The following is a 16,971-nucleotide window of genomic DNA, read 5'->3' as shown; positions in this document are numbered from 1 at the left end:
AACAAAACCCAAACCAGGAATATTGAAGAGACCAATAAAAATATTGGCAAATCTTCTCAACAATCACAGCACTTATAACCGGAAAATTCACTTCCCCATGCTCCGCCTCCGCAAAGCCACCTTCATCATCACCAACAAAAAGGAAAACAAGTTAAAAATTAGAGATTTCCAAGTAAGAACCCAGAAAACCAAATGCCCAAAACGATCACACAAGAAATCATTTCTTTAAAATTCACATCGCCAACAAGATCATATGGCAGAATATACTCTAGGAAGAAACTTGTTATCAACGAAAGAAATACAATCTAAAAATGAATCCATATTGAATCCAAATCAGAATTACATGAGAAATATCACAGTAACAATCATAAATATTGTATAAAATTGTAAAAAGATAGGAAAACTGCATGTTGAAAAAATTACGGGCATGATATTACTGCCTCAAATTAATAGTAGCAACTATGCATCAAAGTAAAGGCAAATATGACAAGAAAGGCATGCACAAAGAAGACAAAAGCTAAACAAATGGAAGTGACAAAAAGATGCAGGGGTAGCATGTCATTCTTCGTTGGACCAGGGAAAAGAACTTTTCCAGTATATAGCTCATACAAATAGCAACCAACATACCACATATCCATTGGATGATCGTAAGGCAAACCTAGAACTGCACTATGGAAAGGAATTGAATCGTCTATTTCGACCGTGGAGAACAGGCCATTCGACAGGGGGATTTAGAAATAGCGGAGGCTTGGTTCGATCAAACCGCATAGTATTGGAAACAGGCTATAGTGCTAACTCATGGTAGTTATATTGAAGCACATAATTGGTTAAAGATCAGGAGACGTTTCGAATAAGAACAAAACAACTATAGGAGTACCTTAGATGACCCATCGTCCATGTAAACATAGCTTTGATTGAAGTCAGTCAGCCCAAATAAATCATCCATTTGCCATGTCTGTATGCTTCCAGGTGTAGAACCCCCTGCGTATGTTACTTTTTTCAGCTCATTGTTCCCGTATCCAATATTTGATGGTAGGAAAGCAATCTTCTTCCATGCCCAAAAGCTTTGAAATAGCCATATTTTAGGCAATCTTTCCAGAAACAGAGGCTTGAGGAAAGTAACCCTTCAATCCGACAACCCAAATATGGGAGCTAGAGCCCTTTTCACTCTGATTACAGCTTCAGCTCCTTGCAGGAAAACACAAGAAAGCAAGGAGAAAACACTACTGAATTGCCTGAATTACCTCTCCAACTCTTATCTTTTTCCATTTTTTCAATTTAAATTCCCCTGCTAGGAGAACTAACGCCTCTCATTTTTTTCATTCCGGTCTGACCTGTGTCTCCGCCAATCCTCATAGCCATCTTTAATTTCCGAGACACAAAGCAAAATCAAGAGTGGGAAAAGAGAAACAGTTCTCCCAAAGACTGCTAGAGTGGGAGATTATCATCAAATTCCACACTTTTGTTGCGAATCCTCTGAGACTTACGAATTTTTTTTTGCGCCAGAGATGAGCTCCTGGGAATATCGAAGCTTTTACTCCTAATATCTCTTAGTTTACCTCCCTTCTTTGGACTATAAAAGTTGTTTTGAAAACCCTGGGTTCTCGAATCCTTTCTTTTCTCCATTGAAACTTGTTTGCTTCACAGCAGAGCTTTGACACTGAGGAGGCTTAGAACATTCGTTTTTCATCGATGGCTTGAACGAAACATATACGAAGAAGAGGAAAACGGTGTTCATATTTTGTATGGGATATAGCAATATCCTACAGCAGAGCTTTGGTAGGTAGCGCATGAAAATCAAAGAGGAAAAACAGAGAAACTAAAATGAGAGATGAGTTTTTAAGTAGGAAAAGTAAAGAAACTAACATAGACGAAATCCCACACCGAGAAAAAAACAGCAGTATGAATGGTTTATAACTGGCAAGCAAATAACACTTTAATGTGCAGCTTAACTAGGAAGTTGCAGCTTTAAGCTCCAAACTTTGCTGTATATAGTTATATATGCATTTTTGCAAGAATGAAAACAACATCCTTTCACAGCATCGCCAAGAAAAATTAATTAATTAATTACTATAATCAAAATTGAAAGGGAGCCATTCTTTTGAATAGTCCAAAACTGAATTACAGCAAAAGGGCAACCAATATTAACAGGAAAACTGGAGTCAACCGACCTTGATGGAAATGGACTTTTTTACTTCTTCCACCCTATCTTCAACCTCCTTCCGATGTTTCTTGTCCAACTCACTCATAGTGTCAGCCCATTTTATCTTCTCTTGAATTGAGATAAGTAAGTTGTCCGATGTACCCAACCTAGGTTCACACCCATAGACAGATGTTAGATGTATAAGCTGATATTTGATCAAATTTAACACCGCTTCTTCATCGAGCTACTTCAACTAGCTAGCTCTACGGAACAAAGGAAGAAGCTAATGTAAAATCAGAAAATAAAAAGAATCAACTATGACTTCAGCATGGACGGAGACCTTGAGGCATGCCTTACTAGAACTAGAGATTTTACCTGTTTGATAGTGTTTGAATCATGCTCCCAAGTTTTCCCGGCCTCAAATCCCTTCCAGCAGCAAATTGGACCTATCATAACAAATGTTAGAGACTTCAAAAAGCAATAACCGAAAATAAATGAAAAGAGAAAAGCCTTAAGAGGTAAGGAATCATACCTCAAAACACCTTCGCATCTGATCCAGCTTTCCTCTGACAATACCCTAACAAAAACGTTGAAAAAGAATGAAATTAAAGCACATGCCATGTTGAATGAAATTAAAGCGTCAAATCCACAAGGCCTTCAAGGAAACTGTTCGAGACTTTCAGTAGCTAAAGCATGCTGTGAAGGAGTAAATCACTGGATTAAAAAGGACTAACGAATTATGCAAGGAAACTACCTACCACGTATATGCATTCATTGATGATGAAATCTTCAAGTTCACGAACATTTGTGACATCCAACTCCAGCATTAGTTGATCGTATGGTAGAACCTGGAGAAGATATCTAATAAAAGTGACAAACTTGAAGCAACCAACATTGAAAACCTATAAAATAATTATCATAAAAAGATTCCCCACAAATATACATGTATCTCTTTCAATTAGGAAGGGGAAACAGAATTCCGAAAATAAAATAAAAATAAAATAAATTAACCTTTTTCAGGAGTCAAAAGAACCGGTTTCATCAATTCATGAAGTAAATTATATAAAAGTGGCATGATTGATGAATAACAAAACACATTATAAACACTACAATGAAACTAGACCAGAAAATAGCATATTTACATGAGCCAATGCCTCATATCTCAGAGAATACCTTGTTTGCCTCAGCAAGTGTCATGACAGTCAATTGCTTTAGCTTCAAAACTTGATCGGGGAGCAATTGAGGAAGACTATCAATATTACCTGTTTAAACAGCGAAAGTTAATCATATTATGATGAGCCGAAGAAAAATATGAACAATCAAGACTGAGAAATATATCAAGTAGTTCAATTAAGTAAAAGGTATCTTACTGACAACTGTGCCCGGAACAATAAGCATATTAAGGTAATGCCTTTTGAATTACTACTCCATGAAATTTCCATTTGGATAATCATATTAGCGTAGTATTTTCTTTCATGAGATCATCCTAATAATACTCTATATATTATGATTTTGAGTAGCTTTTCTCTATTATCATAAATTTAACAGAAAGTTTCCAGTTAAAAAATCAAAATACTTAACATTTACAAAAGGCAAAACATCTCTGCATGACCACATTTCACGCTCAATTTCAACCAACAAGAAGAATAACACATTTAGAATCCTTATTGCGAAGAAAAAGTCTTAAATTACACTGTAACAACAAATGTCTACTAATAATCTTTCAAATTTTCTTAAAATGAAAACTTATTATGCAAAAGGTAGTCATCAAATAAACTTACCTTTAACCTCGAAATGCTGCTTATTTCTTTGTGGTCCAAAGGCTGGAACACTATATTCTCATCAACATGATTCATGAACTCAGGTCGAAAGACGTCTCTTGCAGCCTCCATCACCCTCTGTTTGATGGTTTCATAAGCTAGATCTTTAGGCTTCTCTTCATCCGAATTTAGAATGTACTGTGAACCCACATTGAAGTCATAATGATAACCGTGTTTGGTAAAGCTCACGGTTTGACCCTGTGAATCTGTGACTCTCCCGTCATCCAAAATTTGAAGGAAAACATTAAATACATCACAACGAGCTTTCTCTATCTCATCAAAAAGAATTACAGCATATGGTATACGGCGAACAGTCTCTGTCAGCTGTCCTTCATCATACCCCACTTAACCAGGTGGAGAACCTATAAGCCTTGAAACTGCATGTTTTTCCATATACTTGCTCATATCGATCCGGACAAGTGCTTCCTCAGTATTAAACAAGTAGGACGCGAGGGCCTTTGCAAGTTCGGTTTTCCCAACTCCAGTTGGACCCATAAATATAAAACTGGCAATTGGACGGCAGGGGTCTGAAAGACCAGCTCGAGATTGCTGAATGGCCTCAGATACAGATCGAACCGCAGGATCTTGACACACATTTATGCAACACTTTTTCCAAATGTAATAGTTTCTCCCTCTGCGATGCTTGAAGCTTGGAAACTGGTATGCCAGTCCATTTACTAACTACTTCAGCAATATCATTTCCTGTAACTTCTTCTCTCAGCTTTGAATTTCCAGATTTCATTTACTCATCTAATTCCTTTTCTGTATAAGAAAGTTGACGCTGCAAAGAGTTCAAACACCCATATTTCAGCTCAGCTGCACGATTCAGATCATACTCCCGCTTAGCACAGATGAAGACGAAGAAAGAGATTGGATTTTGAAGGAGATTTGATCGATTCTTTTCACAGTTGAAAATTTGAAAAGCATAAAAATAAAATAGAAACTAATGGATGTATGTTCTTATCAACTGAAAAAACAAAAAATCATCAAATGTGGAAGCTTTGGCAAAATGTAAAACATGTCCACAATATATTTAATAAGAGATTATTGTAAACTAACATACCGCTTTTCTACACAATTCGTTTGAAAGTAAACCAAAAAGATGCAAATAAGAAACCAGTTGAGTGATTGAGACGAACATTTTGTCCTCTCAGAGGATTTCTAAATCCCAAGAAAGGACATTTCAAATGCAAAGGGGGTAGACTTTTTGAGGAATTCAAATATGAGTGAGAGAGTCAAAAACTTAGAGAGAGAGAAGGAGCGAATGGTCAGTTTGTTGTGGGGGAGAAATGGACGATTTTCGTTGATAATCTTAGCAAGAGGGTTACAAGAGGTGAATTAAGGGAAATATTTCAGCATTATGATCAAGTTGTGAGGATTTTCATTCCAAATTTTACTCAGAAACCGAAATACAAGAATTACACTTTCGCGTTTGTCCAGTTTGCAAGTGAGGAAGGGAGGAGGAGGGCTATTCAGGGTGTTAACGGAACTTGGATCGATGGGAAAAAAGTTTCAGTCGGGTTAGAAAAATATCAGAACAACAGGAATAGAGAAGTTACTGAAGGCAGGTCTACGAGGGATGGGCCAATCCCAATAAGGGTGGAGAAAACAAATGGTGAGAAGCAAGCTGGATCTTTGAGAAACCTGAGGGACAGTAGATCATACAAAGAGGTGGTGGAAACGACCAATAGAGAGAGGATTGCGGAAATGTCAATAAAGAGGATGGTCAAAGGTTAAGGAAGGCTGCTAATGGGATAAGGAATGTCTGGGAGATGCATATCTCCTCGGAGGATTCGACTTGGGTGAAAAGGTCTTTAACAGGGGTAATCAAGCATTCCTTCGAGCAAGAATTTGTTCAAAAAGCTTTGGCAAGTGAAGGAATTCAGGTAAAAATAGCGAGATGGGGCTACGCATGGAATGCTTGTGTTGTAACCTTTAAATCGATTGAAGACTACTCTGACACATGGGCAAGAAAACAGGAGGAGATCTGTTATTGGTTTGATTGGCTGGAGCCATTGCTAAACGAGGAGGGAGTTCCATTGGCGTTCTGTCTCGTGGAATTGATGGGATTACCGTTATTATGCTGGAATGTAGAATTCTTGGAGAAACTTGTTCAGAAATGGGGAAAGTTCATTGGCATCTTGGATTCTTCAAAGAATAGGTCAGATTTATCGTCAGCAAGAGTTTTGATCAGGGTCGCCAGTCCGTTTGATGTCCCTGAAATGGTCACAATAGGGTCTTACGGCAGATCTTTCAAGGTCAAAGCCATACTGGGATCGGTATTTTTAAAACCGGAGGAGTTTTCCGGGGGGATTGATGGTGAAAATTCAAATTACGGGTACAGTGAAAATCATTTTCCCGAGGAAGAGTGCGGCCGCCGTCTGACTTTGGAACAAGTTGAAAATTTTAAGTCTTCTGAAGACTCTATGCTGAAGAAAGACAACTGACAGGATCAGGAGCAGAGGAGTAGGTTGCAAAAGGGGGTTGGTGAGCAGCTTTTACCAAAAAAGTCAAATATGAATATTTTAGACGTTGGGTTGTTAGATTTGTGGGAAAAAGGAAAATATCCTGCTGGGGAGCATGCTGGACTTGGTCTAAGGGAAGAATTGGGCCTAGACTCTCAAGCCCAAGATTGTAACAGTTTGATTTCTGAATCAAGCATGAAGATTATATGTCCTCCAGGGCCTGCGTATAATCTGAAATGGATTGCCGAAGGGTCCAAAAGTAGATTTATTCCCCAATTAAACAGGGAATGGATCAAGTCCAATGAAGAATCGATAAAGGACGTAGTGGCCTTGGACAATGAGGTTACGAACGCAAAAGGAGTGGAGGAGGAAAAGGTTGATGTTTCAATCAAAACTGTTGGAACTCAACCAATGGAAGTACGAAAGGGGACGTTTCCTAATGGTCAGAGGAGCTGGAGTCCGTTGGTTTATTTGTCCAGAAGTTTGGCTTTGACGAGTGTTCCGGTGGGAAGAGGGAATAGAGGAACTTGTAATAGAGTATATAGAAGATCAAAAGATAGAAAATTCTGGTATGATCCAAAGATAGAAGAAGAGCTGTTGCGACCAGCTGAGGTACTGCACCATAATAGAAAAGCTTCCAATTCTTTATTGACCACCCAACCGCTCCCAACTTTAGAGGAAGATGGAATAATTAGCGACGATGAGGAAGGAGGTCCTTTTAAAAGTGTATTAGGAGACTTGGACCAGCATTCAGGGAGCAGGGTAGTGCCTCGATCAGATTGTCAGTCTCGAGCAGTTATAAGGAAAGAGAGTAGGCGACAGAGAAGGATTTTGACTAGGGAAGCTTTGGAGGTGGCTAGTTTACACACAGTTTCTTCTCCCTCCTTTTCGATGTTTTTGGAAGAAGCGGTGGCTACGTGGGAGGTTAGTAAGTTGTTGGGGATCTCATTTAAAGAAGGCAAGAAGGTGTTTTTAGATAAAATTATTGATCTTGAGGAAGGATTGGGGTTAGTAGGAATTGTTGAAATAAGGGGTGTGCTATTGTGCTTTTTTGAGTTGAATTTCTTGGGATATTTGTTATATTTATGAGTAACATTAATATTATTTCGTGGAACATAAGGGGGTTGGGGAAGAAGGAAAAAACAAGAGCTGTAGCTAAATTAGTCAGGAAAAATAAGCCGAGCATTCTACTTATTCAAGAAACAAAGCTAGAAAACTGTTCTATGGCACTAAGGAGAAGGGTAGGGGGTTGTCTTCTCGAGGGATGTATCTTTTCTCCAGCTGTTGGGTCTGCAGGGGGTTTGCTGGTAATGTGGAATGATAATGAATTTAAAGTGTCCAGTAGTTACTTAAGTAGCAGGATCATTGCAATATTTGGGAAGTTTAAGAATGTTGTTGAGGAGTGTGTGATTATGAATATTTATGGTCCCTCCACTGAATCTGAAAAGGATGAATTTTACAGGGAATTACTGGAGTTTGTTTCAGCCCAATCGAATCTACTTTGTATTGGGGGGGACTTTAATACGTATCTTGATCCGGCTGAGAAGATGGGAAGGTCTCAAAACTGGCATTCTGTTGATATATTTAGGAATTTTCTGCAGCAAACCAATCTAATTGATCTTCCGTTGGTGGGAGGAACTTTTACTTGGTGTAACAACAGGGAAGAATCAACCTGGGTTAGGCTTGACAGGTTCTTAATTTCTGGTAATTTTTTGACCTGCTGTCCGAACGTAGTTCAAAGGCTACTGCCTAGGTCCATATCAGATCATAATCCGGTGTCATTGGAGGATTCGTATGTAGACTGGGGTCCTAAACCATTCAGATTTTACAATTATTTACTAGAGGAAGAAGGCTTCGAGGAGTTGGTTAAATCTTCAATGGTTGACTTGATGGAAAGGAATAATAGAAGGGGTATCCTCAGTATTTTACAGGGAACTAAAAAGTCAATCAGAAACTGGTCAAGCAGGAAATTTAATGGGATTTCAGACTCTATCGAAACTTTAGAAGGGCGAATTAATGAGGTAGAATTGAAGGCACAAGGTAGCAATCTTTCTCCGCAAGAGTGGGAACAGGTGAAGCAGTCTAGATCGAATCTCTGGAGGTTGTACAGGATTGAAGAAAGCGTTTGGTTTCAAAGAGCAAGAACGAGATGGATCAAAGGAGGGGACAGAAATACTAGATTTTTCCACTTGTGTGCACTAAACAGAAACAGGAGAAATGCAATTACTAGTCTGAAGATTAATGGGACTGTAGTTTCAGACCCGTCTCTGATCAAGACCCACATTTTTGATTTTTTTAAGACAGCTTTTAATTCCATTTCTATAATGGAAGTGGAGAACTTATTTCTGGATTTTTCTAAACTGTCAAGGGAACAATCTACAAAAATAGAGGAGAAGTTTTCAGAACAGGAAGTTTGGCAAGCTATAGCATCCTCGGATAGTTCTAAATCTCCTGGTCCGGATGGCTTTACAATGGGTTTCTTCAAGAAATGCTGGCCAGATTTAAAGGAGCAAGTACTGGAATTTTTTAACGATTTTTATTTCGGAAGGATGTGGGAGCATGGAGTAAATCACGCCTTTATTACCTTAATTCCGAAAATTTTAAATCCGGAAAGTGTTGAAGACTATCGACCAATTAGCCTTGTAGGAAGTTTGTATAAGATCCTATCAAAAGTTCTATCCAAGAGACTTAGCAGCTGTGTTGGTGACATTATTAGCCCTTTCCAGTTTGCGTTTATACCAGGGAGACAATTGTTGGATTGTGCATTTGTTGCAAATGAAGGGATCGATTATTGGAGAAAACAAGGTCTACAAGGGGTTGTTTTCAAAGTTGACTTTCGCAGAGCATATGATTCTGTTGAATGGCCGATTTTGAACAGAGCAATGAAGGAGATGGGCTTTGGTATAAGATGGTGTTCGTGGATCTCACAGTGTATCTCTTCTGCTTCGGTTTCGGTTCTGGTGAACGGTTCCCCTTCGGAAGAGTTTACTATGGCTAAAGGACTAAGACAAGGTTGTAGTCTCTCTCCGCTCCTATTTAATATTGTAGGTGAGTTGCTGCATTTGATGCTAGACAAAGCAGTTGACAAAGGACTTTTCCAAGGTTTTGTGATTGGGAATTCTGCGGATTCACTTCGGTTATCTCATCTTCAATTTGCCGACGATCTCATCATTTTTTGCCAAGCTTCACTTACTCAGATTAAAAATGTCAAAAGGGTGTTGAGGATTTTCAGTATTATGGCGGGGTTGCATCTAAACTTAAAGAAGAGTAAACTGTATGGTGTCAACGTTGATGAGGATATTTTATCAGACTGGGCAGTGGAAGTGGGCTGTTCTGTTGATCGTTTTCCCGCAGATTATTTGGGTCTTCCAATCGGTGCTAAGAAGAATTCTGAAGCTTTATGGGATCCTGTCCTTAAAAATTTCAATTCAAAACTAGCTGGGTGGAAAGCTTCTTCTCTGTCCTTGGCTGGCAGGACAGTTCTATTAAAGTCAGTGTTGACTTCACTGCCAACATTTTTCCTATCTTTCTTTAAAATGCCTTGCAAAGTTGGGAATAAATTAAACTCCTTAATGGCCAGATTTTTATGGGGTGACAGTGCGGAAAAAAGGAAGATCCACTGGGTTAGTTGGGATACAGTTTGCAAACCAATGAACAGTGGTGGCCTTGGGGTTCTTGACTTGAATATTTCTAATCGGGCATTATTGGGGAAATGGGTGTGGAAGTTCGCAAATGAAAAGGATTCCATCTGGAAAAAAGTGCTATGTAGTAAGCATAATATTAGTAGTAATACTATGTCTATTAGTAAGGTCATTTCTCCAAAATCTTCTTGGAATTTGAGAAGTATTGCTAATAATTTTTTGAAGAATGATTCGGCGGGTGAGTGTCTTAGATCTTTTTCGAAGTTGCAAGTAGGCAATGGTAAGTCCATATCTTTTTGGACTGATCCATGGGTGGATGGGGTTCCTTTAAAAATTCTTTTCCCTAGAATTTTTGCACTCTCAACTAACAAATGGGGTAGGGTTGCTGATTTTGGAAGCTTTGAGTTGAATGGTTGGCAGTGGAACATTATTACTAGGAGGAATTTGTTTGATTGGGAATTGGAACAATGGTTGGATCTGATGATGAAATTAAAGGAAATAAAACTCACTGATTCGGTTGAAGATTTTCTCTCTTGGTCAGCAAGTGGTGATGGGTTATTCTCAGTGAAATCGTGCAGGAAAGCTCTTGGTAAGGAAGTTGGGGGTATTGAGTTGTGGTCAAAAGGGGTGTGGTTGGGTTTGTCTCCGCCTCGCGTAGAAGCCTTCCTATGGCAGTTAGCTCATCAGAAGGTTGCAGTTAAAATGGAGTTAGTTAAAAGAGGAATGTCCTTAGAAGAAGATATACTCTGTCCTTTTTGCAAGGAACATGAGGAAACTGTGCAACACTTATTCATTTCGTGTTTTGTAGTTTGGGAACTATGGAATAAACTGGCAAGCTTCTGGGACTTGTCTATTGTGCTACCACAGGACCCTCCTTCCTTACTTAATTCGACCCAATATGAATGTATTTGATTTCCCCCCATAATTTTTCATATATTTAAAGGATTTTTGGTAGATCACATCTTCATAACTGCTAATTGGGGATCCATCACTAGCTGATGGTATTTCTGTTCCTAAACCTAAAGATTATTATGCTATTGGCTGGCTTCCTCCACCTGTTGATTTCTTAAAGATGAATGTTGATGGAGCTGTTAGGTTAAAAGACTCGATTGGAGGTATTGGAGGCATTTTAAGGGACTGGAATTGCTGCACTCTTTTGACTTTTTCAGAGAATATTGGTCAAGGTCCCCCACCAGTTGCAGAGTTAAAGGCTATTAAAAGAGGCATCGAAATTTTTCTAGCTTCAAGATGGTCTGCTGCTAGTAGATTGGTTGTTGAGAGTGATTGTAAGTCGGCAGTGGAGTGGATTCACAACCCGTCTTTGGCACCAGTTTTCATGTTGCCTCTGGTTAGAGAAATTCTGTTGATCCTTTCTGAAAAGGTGGTTTTAATTAGGTTAATTCCAAGGTCTTGTAATGGGGAGGCAGATAGTTTAGCAAAGCAGGGGATCGGTTGATTGTATGTTTTAGTTATAGTTCATTTTCCTATAGCTGTAGGTTCTTGAAGTAGCAGAAGTTGTTAAGTCTAATGTAAAAGCATCTGCTGTATTGTTAAGTCTTATGTAATCTGGTTTGGTAATAAAATGAGGCACTCTTTTCCTCCCTCCACTACTTGATCCTTTCTATTAGGAAAGGGTCAACTATGAGGGAGGTTTTTAACGAGGCTTCCTATTCCTATCAAAAAAAAAAAAAATCCCAAGAAAGGTTCTCCATTTCAAAATGCAATTCAAGTGTGACCGTGTGGGTCGTAAACTAAACAAAAGGACATCAAAGTGATGGATTGTCATTGTAGATTCCCTAATTAAGATAAAATGTCACAACAAAAAAACAAAAAACAGAAAGCTTAATTAAGATAAAATGTCATTGTAGATTCCCTAATTAAGATAAAATGTCACAACAAAAAAATACCCATTATAATCACTACCAGACTCTGCAATCCTGACAAAAAAATGAGAGTTCTTAAACCTTTTCAACTGTGTTTCAGTCAGTCTTCTGTGGTCTTCCATCCTAAGAAATGATTCACTAGCAGAGACATCCTTTGCAGAATCAATCTTATGTTTCTCCAAGCTGTCACCGTTCTGATCCATTATTGCACCTGTAAGACTCACATCTCTATCTCCCCTTTCGGGCACTGGATTTGTCTTGCCCTCCATGTTCCCATTTTGTTTACGAGCACCCTTTCTCTTTCCATTTTTACTCATCACTGCAGCAACTTTAAATGGGGTAATGATTTATGTTTCCTGATTACATGCTGATAAGCATGCTAGAAACATGAAAGTGTTCACCTGAAGAAGATAACAGGATTAAGTTTCAAGTTACAAACACATCTAGCATATGAATACCACGAAACAACCAAAGGCTGTACTCGTATTAAGAATAAATATCACCTCGGATGCTCCTCTGGATCCAAGTCTGATGAGGATCTTCAGTCAACAGTCTGACAATGGAGTACATATTAAAATTTAATTCCATACTGAGGCACTTGAACCAAGAAAAATATTAAAACAAAAAAAAGAGCATTACAATAACTAAGATTCTTCTTGGGATACCTAAATTTGATAAAGGTGATTATGAAGAAACCTTGATTAAACATCTCAAAGCAGAGTATATCTTATTGAGAAAATATTAAAGTTAAGGATATCACTATCATTTTGCCAACGACCTATAACACTCAACATCTTTTTTTCTTTTTAATATAAAACAAGCATTAATGGTGTTATATACACAGGATACTTTACATATGAAGATGTGATAACACTGTAAGATGTACATAGCTTGATGTTTTAGAATGTTTTTTAACTTTTTTGACGAGGAGATAATTAGATTACACAGACAATCAACAAAGTACATGGATTTATTTTTCAATGTATAGGACTGAAACCTCTCTTAAGCAAAGTTATAAAGCAAATACAGAACAGTTAACTCTGCAAACCATGAATGCTCCGTAGAATATTTCCTTTAACTCAAGAAAATTATGTCCATCAAATTATGTAACAAGAAATCACTTGGGCTACTGCTTTTTTGCATTACAATTGTAATTTATTTCAAGATGAATGATGAATCCAATTCTCATGAAATGCTAATGACATCAACAAAATAGTTTTCTTACCCATCAATTAGATCTTTTGCTTCCAGGCTTATTTCTTCTGGTGCCCGTGGCCAAGGTATTTTACGGTTGAGAATATTATCAAATATTATCTAGAACCAAAATATGAAAGAGAATGAATGTAAGAATGAGAACTAATTTAAAATGAAACATATTAACAGAACCAGGTAAATACTTTTCATTCACGTAAACATTTCTGGTTTCTGAGTAGTCCTTTTCCATATGCCGCAACAAAGTATAGCAAATAAATAAATAAGTAGAGAAGAATTTTACAATGCCAAAGATTACATACGACTGTGCAATTTCTCAGTGACAAAAGACAAGTTTTTTACAGTCTTCTACCAAAACAAAAGCTCACCAGAATCAATGCACTGATTTTCCCTAAACACTATATACGTTAACGCCTCATTTCTTTTTTCCAACACACTATTCGTTAAAAGACATAAAAAAGAAGTAATAACACATCGATGGCTACCTACAATGATTCCAAAATAATTTAGGTTTGAAAAACAAGCAAGAAGAAGGGGTTGTTTTTATATGGACCTGTAATGACGATCATAAGGAGAAATGATATAACTTCTGAGCTTGATTCTCCGTGTACTCCTGTCTCCAAGCGAAGGAAGTATACCGGTGGATAGACTATAATGACTACTCTCTCTTAAGAGTCGCTCTAAAACTGAATTATGAACATGTCACAGCATTTTAATTATTCTTCATACTGAGCTGACACACTTAATAAGGAAGAACGAGCCACTACGAGTTCCTATCCCAGTAGTAAAGTACAGCTAAAGTAGTTCCTAGTCTCAACTTTTAAAGCATATGTATTGGCTTGCAAGCTTCATAGGACAACATTCACTAATCATTCATAACATTATCTTCCAAAAACAATTCTCCAACTTCCTCATCACACCACGGAAAATACCGTAAATGGCATTATTCAGCATAACTTCAAACCTGTTCAATTACATTCCAAATAAATAACTCATAATTTGATCAAACAAACTGACATCGACAGCAGAAAAACTAACTGAAGAACTTGATTATACGATATTTGATACTTTTAACTGTTTTGTAAGTGTAAAGATTTACACCTACTTGTTTTCCTCTTTTATACGATATTTTATACGAAATTCAGTAGATGTTTAAAAAATCATAGATAGAAAGATATAAAAAAAGCATAATAAACAAAAAAATGCAGAATATTACTTTAGGATAAACATCCTTAACTCCCTTGTTGTTTGATAGATCACAAGCACCACTCAAGAACCATCATGAGTTGTAATTTAACTTCTTTCGCTTTCAAGCAACTTTTAAGAAGTTGGAACCAACTAGCAAAAGCATCAAGCAAACAAAGGTAAAGACATAATGTATGATGATGTCATACCAAAGATTCTTGAACAAAAATAGCCTCAACTGTTGCAAAGCTCGAACTTCTATTATTGATTTTTCCAGAAATTTAAGATTACAGATTGCAAGTGACTTTGAGATATAAGAACTACAGGATTGAAAATAGTTTAACAAAAACAGCCTGTACGCCAAGTCATAGTGAAGTTTTTGAACAAAAATAGTCTCATTGTTTTGAAGCTCTAATTTTCTATTACTGCTTTCCCAGAGGCTGTGTTTATATATAAAAGCAAATGTATTAATCTAAAACCAATTTGCAGGATTTTGATTTACCTTGAGATTACAAAATGCGAGTAGATGTGAAAAAGGGTACCTCCGTTTCGACCTCAACAACAGCAAGTCGCAGCGGAAGTAGGAGTGTCATCGTCTTCGAGGTCTTTCACTGATTTAACAATCTGTAGCTTCTTGTGTATGTCCAATGGGCATGGCCTAAACGATAGCCTACTCATTTTTGTTATTCCTTTTTCTTTCACCTCACAACGCTCTCTCAATCAATTCACTTATCCCACTCGCAACCAACACACTGATTAAAAAGATAAGAAAACAAAAATCCACTATAACTTGTCTTATTCCAAATCAAGTATGTACTTCTCAGGCTTGTTTCTTATTCCAAATCAAGCATGTTTCAAACGTGTCTCGATTTCTCTCAAACAAAACTGAAGGGTAAATGTAAGAATTCTGCATGAATAAAAACACTCTGCAAACATTCTCCTTTTCAACAATAACCTTAAGCGAACGTTGCCCTTGTGTCTATGAATTGCATTGAATTTTAGTTCACAATAAAGTTGAAGTAAAAGAACAGAAAAAATAAATAATCCTAACAAAGTAAAATCACTAAATAAATCTTTTATACTGGATTAAGCAGGGAAATCGAGCTTACGAATGACATATCCGTATCAGATTCAGTGAAATCTCCAAACGCTTTCATCAGGCTCGCCCTTTTACCTGGCAATGACGACTTGGAACAACCATCAAATGAAGTACGAGCCTTGGTCACTGTGGTATCAGCAGCTGCAAATTCAAAACATTGATTCAATGGAAAGCAATGACAGAGGGAGGGAGGGAGGGAGGGAGGGAGGGAAAGCGAACCAGCTTTTGACGGTTCATTGTTCAGCGTTTGATTCTCGAGAAAACTTCGTTTCTTAATTTGATCTAGAGGCGGAGAAGAAGATGGAGCTGAACGAGAGGCGTTTCGTATTACAAGTGAGAGTAGGTTGAAGAAGTCCTCCGAGTTTTGGGGGTTGGAAATTGAGCAATGGCTGAAGAAATCTCTCTGGGTAGAACAACATCCCACATCCAGGAGGAAAGCCAAAGCATCCAATCATCTCAAAGAAAACAAAAATATTCTAATTATCGGATACTTTAATAAAACCCAAATCCTAAAATTCAATAAACATGGCAATTCTACAACATAACCAAATACCAAATACCCAAAACACAAAAACAAAAACCCAATCAAAATTCGAGGGGAAAATTGGAAGCAATTGAACGAAACCCGGTGGCCATCCTTGTCAGTATCAACGAGACACCATCACAGTAAAAAAGAAGAGCAGAAGGAAGAGTATTCGAAGAAGAAGAAGCCTATGAGCATTTGATCCTGAAAGAAGTACAAACTTGCTCTGTTCTTCTTTGTGTTGATGTTGAAGTGAGGAGTGAAGAAGAAGATGGTGAATTCTTTGCAATGAATAAATGGCAGTTGCTGAAGACGGAAGCTTTGGGTTTAACACTCGAAGAAGGGAATGGCGGTAGTGAAAGAGAGATGTCAGTGGAAGCCATTTTCAAGCTGTGAGTTTAGCGTCATCTATGACAGATTCCGTTGGTTATAAACGGCTCTGAAAGCAAAGAAGAACCGGGCAGAAAGAAGACATCCCACATCCTTTGGGAAATTGCTTACTCAATGGTATTTAAACTAAAACGCAAATATCACATAATTGAGCCGTCAGGCCTATCCTTGGGCTTTGGTGATGGGCTTGGGTTCCCATGCTCACCCTGCGCAGGTAGGGGGTTTTCATTTTGGGGTTGAGTTTTGTTTTTTTAAACCCATTTTTTTCACAGCTTTTGATTTATATATATATAACTCTATCTTGTATTTCGAAATTACCCCTAAAGCAACATGCCAAAAGCACCCAAATGTTACCCTTGAAAGAACACAAAAGAAAAAACTTAATAGTTTTCCAAGAGCTAAGAATAGCCAAAATCAGCAAAAGAACCAATCGATAAGATGACCAAATAGTAAAGAAACTAAAAAGTAAAAAAAGACAAAATCTTGAACTGAACAGTTTTTCACAACGAAACTCAAGTCATCACTCTTCAATTTGCCAACATAGTTTCAGACATGAGCATGGAGATGCGACTGTCCAAGGAATATCTAATTACATGAAAAACTTAAGCAA

At 37.7% G+C, this 16,971-nt stretch overlaps 2 protein-coding genes and 2 long non-coding RNA genes across 5 annotated transcripts; all 4 read right to left on the bottom strand.

Annotated features, from left to right (window-relative positions):
- Positions 1-33: 33 nt before the first annotated feature.
- On the bottom strand, positions 34-3,417 carry LOC120199107 (COP9 signalosome complex subunit 7-like). Of its 2 annotated transcripts, XR_005523423.1 has the most exons (7): positions 3,317-3,417; positions 2,902-2,991; positions 2,676-2,720; positions 2,519-2,589; positions 2,172-2,310; positions 878-1,774; positions 34-120 (listed from the first exon to the last, which is right to left on the bottom strand). XR_005523423.1 is itself a non-coding variant. In XM_039200304.1 (6 exons), the coding sequence occupies exons 1-6, from the start codon at positions 3,338-3,340 to the stop codon at positions 88-90; spliced, it is 402 nt and encodes a 133-aa protein (XP_039056235.1). In that variant the 5' UTR covers positions 3,341-3,417; the 3' UTR covers positions 73-87. The 2 variants fall into 2 exon arrangements, 1 of the variants encoding a protein (XP_039056235.1); XM_039200304.1 differs by lacking the exon at positions 878-1,774 and having other exon boundaries at positions 73-120.
- Positions 3,418-3,773: 356 nt separating this feature from the next.
- LOC120199097 (chaperone protein ClpB3, chloroplastic-like) lies at positions 3,774-4,705 on the bottom strand. The gene is made up of 4 exons (XM_039200300.1): positions 4,630-4,705; positions 4,365-4,547; positions 3,925-4,307; positions 3,774-3,836 (listed from the first exon to the last, which is right to left on the bottom strand). Exons 1-4 carry the CDS (start codon positions 4,703-4,705, stop codon positions 3,774-3,776), a joined length of 705 nt encoding a protein of 234 aa, XP_039056231.1.
- Positions 4,706-11,996: 7,291 nt separating this feature from the next.
- On the bottom strand, positions 11,997-14,282 carry LOC120199106. Its single transcript, XR_005523422.1, has 4 exons — positions 13,718-14,282; positions 13,178-13,266; positions 12,456-12,505; positions 11,997-12,353 (listed from the first exon to the last, which is right to left on the bottom strand). It is a non-coding gene; the product is annotated as an uncharacterized LOC120199106 (long non-coding RNA).
- Positions 14,283-14,735: 453 nt separating this feature from the next.
- Positions 14,736-16,438, bottom strand: LOC120199105. Its single transcript, XR_005523421.1, has 2 exons — positions 15,668-16,438; positions 14,736-15,589 (listed from the first exon to the last, which is right to left on the bottom strand). It is a non-coding gene; the product is annotated as an uncharacterized LOC120199105 (long non-coding RNA).
- Positions 16,439-16,971: the final 533 nt, after the last annotated feature.

This window comes from Hibiscus syriacus, unplaced genomic scaffold (genome assembly GCF_006381635.1).
Source record: "Hibiscus syriacus cultivar Baekdansim isolate YM2019G1 unplaced genomic scaffold, ASM638163v2 tig00005352_pilon, whole genome shotgun sequence".
NCBI classification, from domain to species: Eukaryota; Viridiplantae; Streptophyta; class Magnoliopsida; order Malvales; family Malvaceae; genus Hibiscus; species Hibiscus syriacus.
The sequence above is the reverse complement of the archived record's forward strand: the minus strand, read 5'-3'. Positions and strand labels throughout refer to the sequence as shown.

Bases quoted from the DNA above. Each gene is read 5' to 3' on its own strand.
- LOC120199107 (XM_039200304.1), bottom strand. From the start codon at position 3,340: ATGACACTTGCTGAGGCAAACAAG. The intron at 2,992-3,316 runs GTATTCTCTGAG...TATCTTCTCCAG, and splicing joins CACTTGCTGAGGCAAACAAG to GTTCTACCATACGATCAACT. The intron at 2,590-2,675 runs GTATGATTCCTT...TTGTTATGATAG, and splicing joins AGATGCGAAGGTGTTTTGAG to GTCCAATTTGCTGCTGGAAG.
- LOC120199097 (XM_039200300.1), bottom strand. From the start codon at position 4,705: ATGAAATCTGGAAATTCAAAGCTGAGAGAAGAAGTTACAGGAAATGAT. The intron at 4,548-4,629 runs GCATACCAGTTT...ATGTGTGTCAAG, and splicing joins AGTAGTTAGTAAATGGACTG to ATCCTGCGGTTCGATCTGTA. The intron at 4,308-4,364 runs GCAAGTATATGG...CACCTGGTTAAG, and splicing joins ACTTGTCCGGATCGATATGA to TGGGGTATGATGAAGGACAG.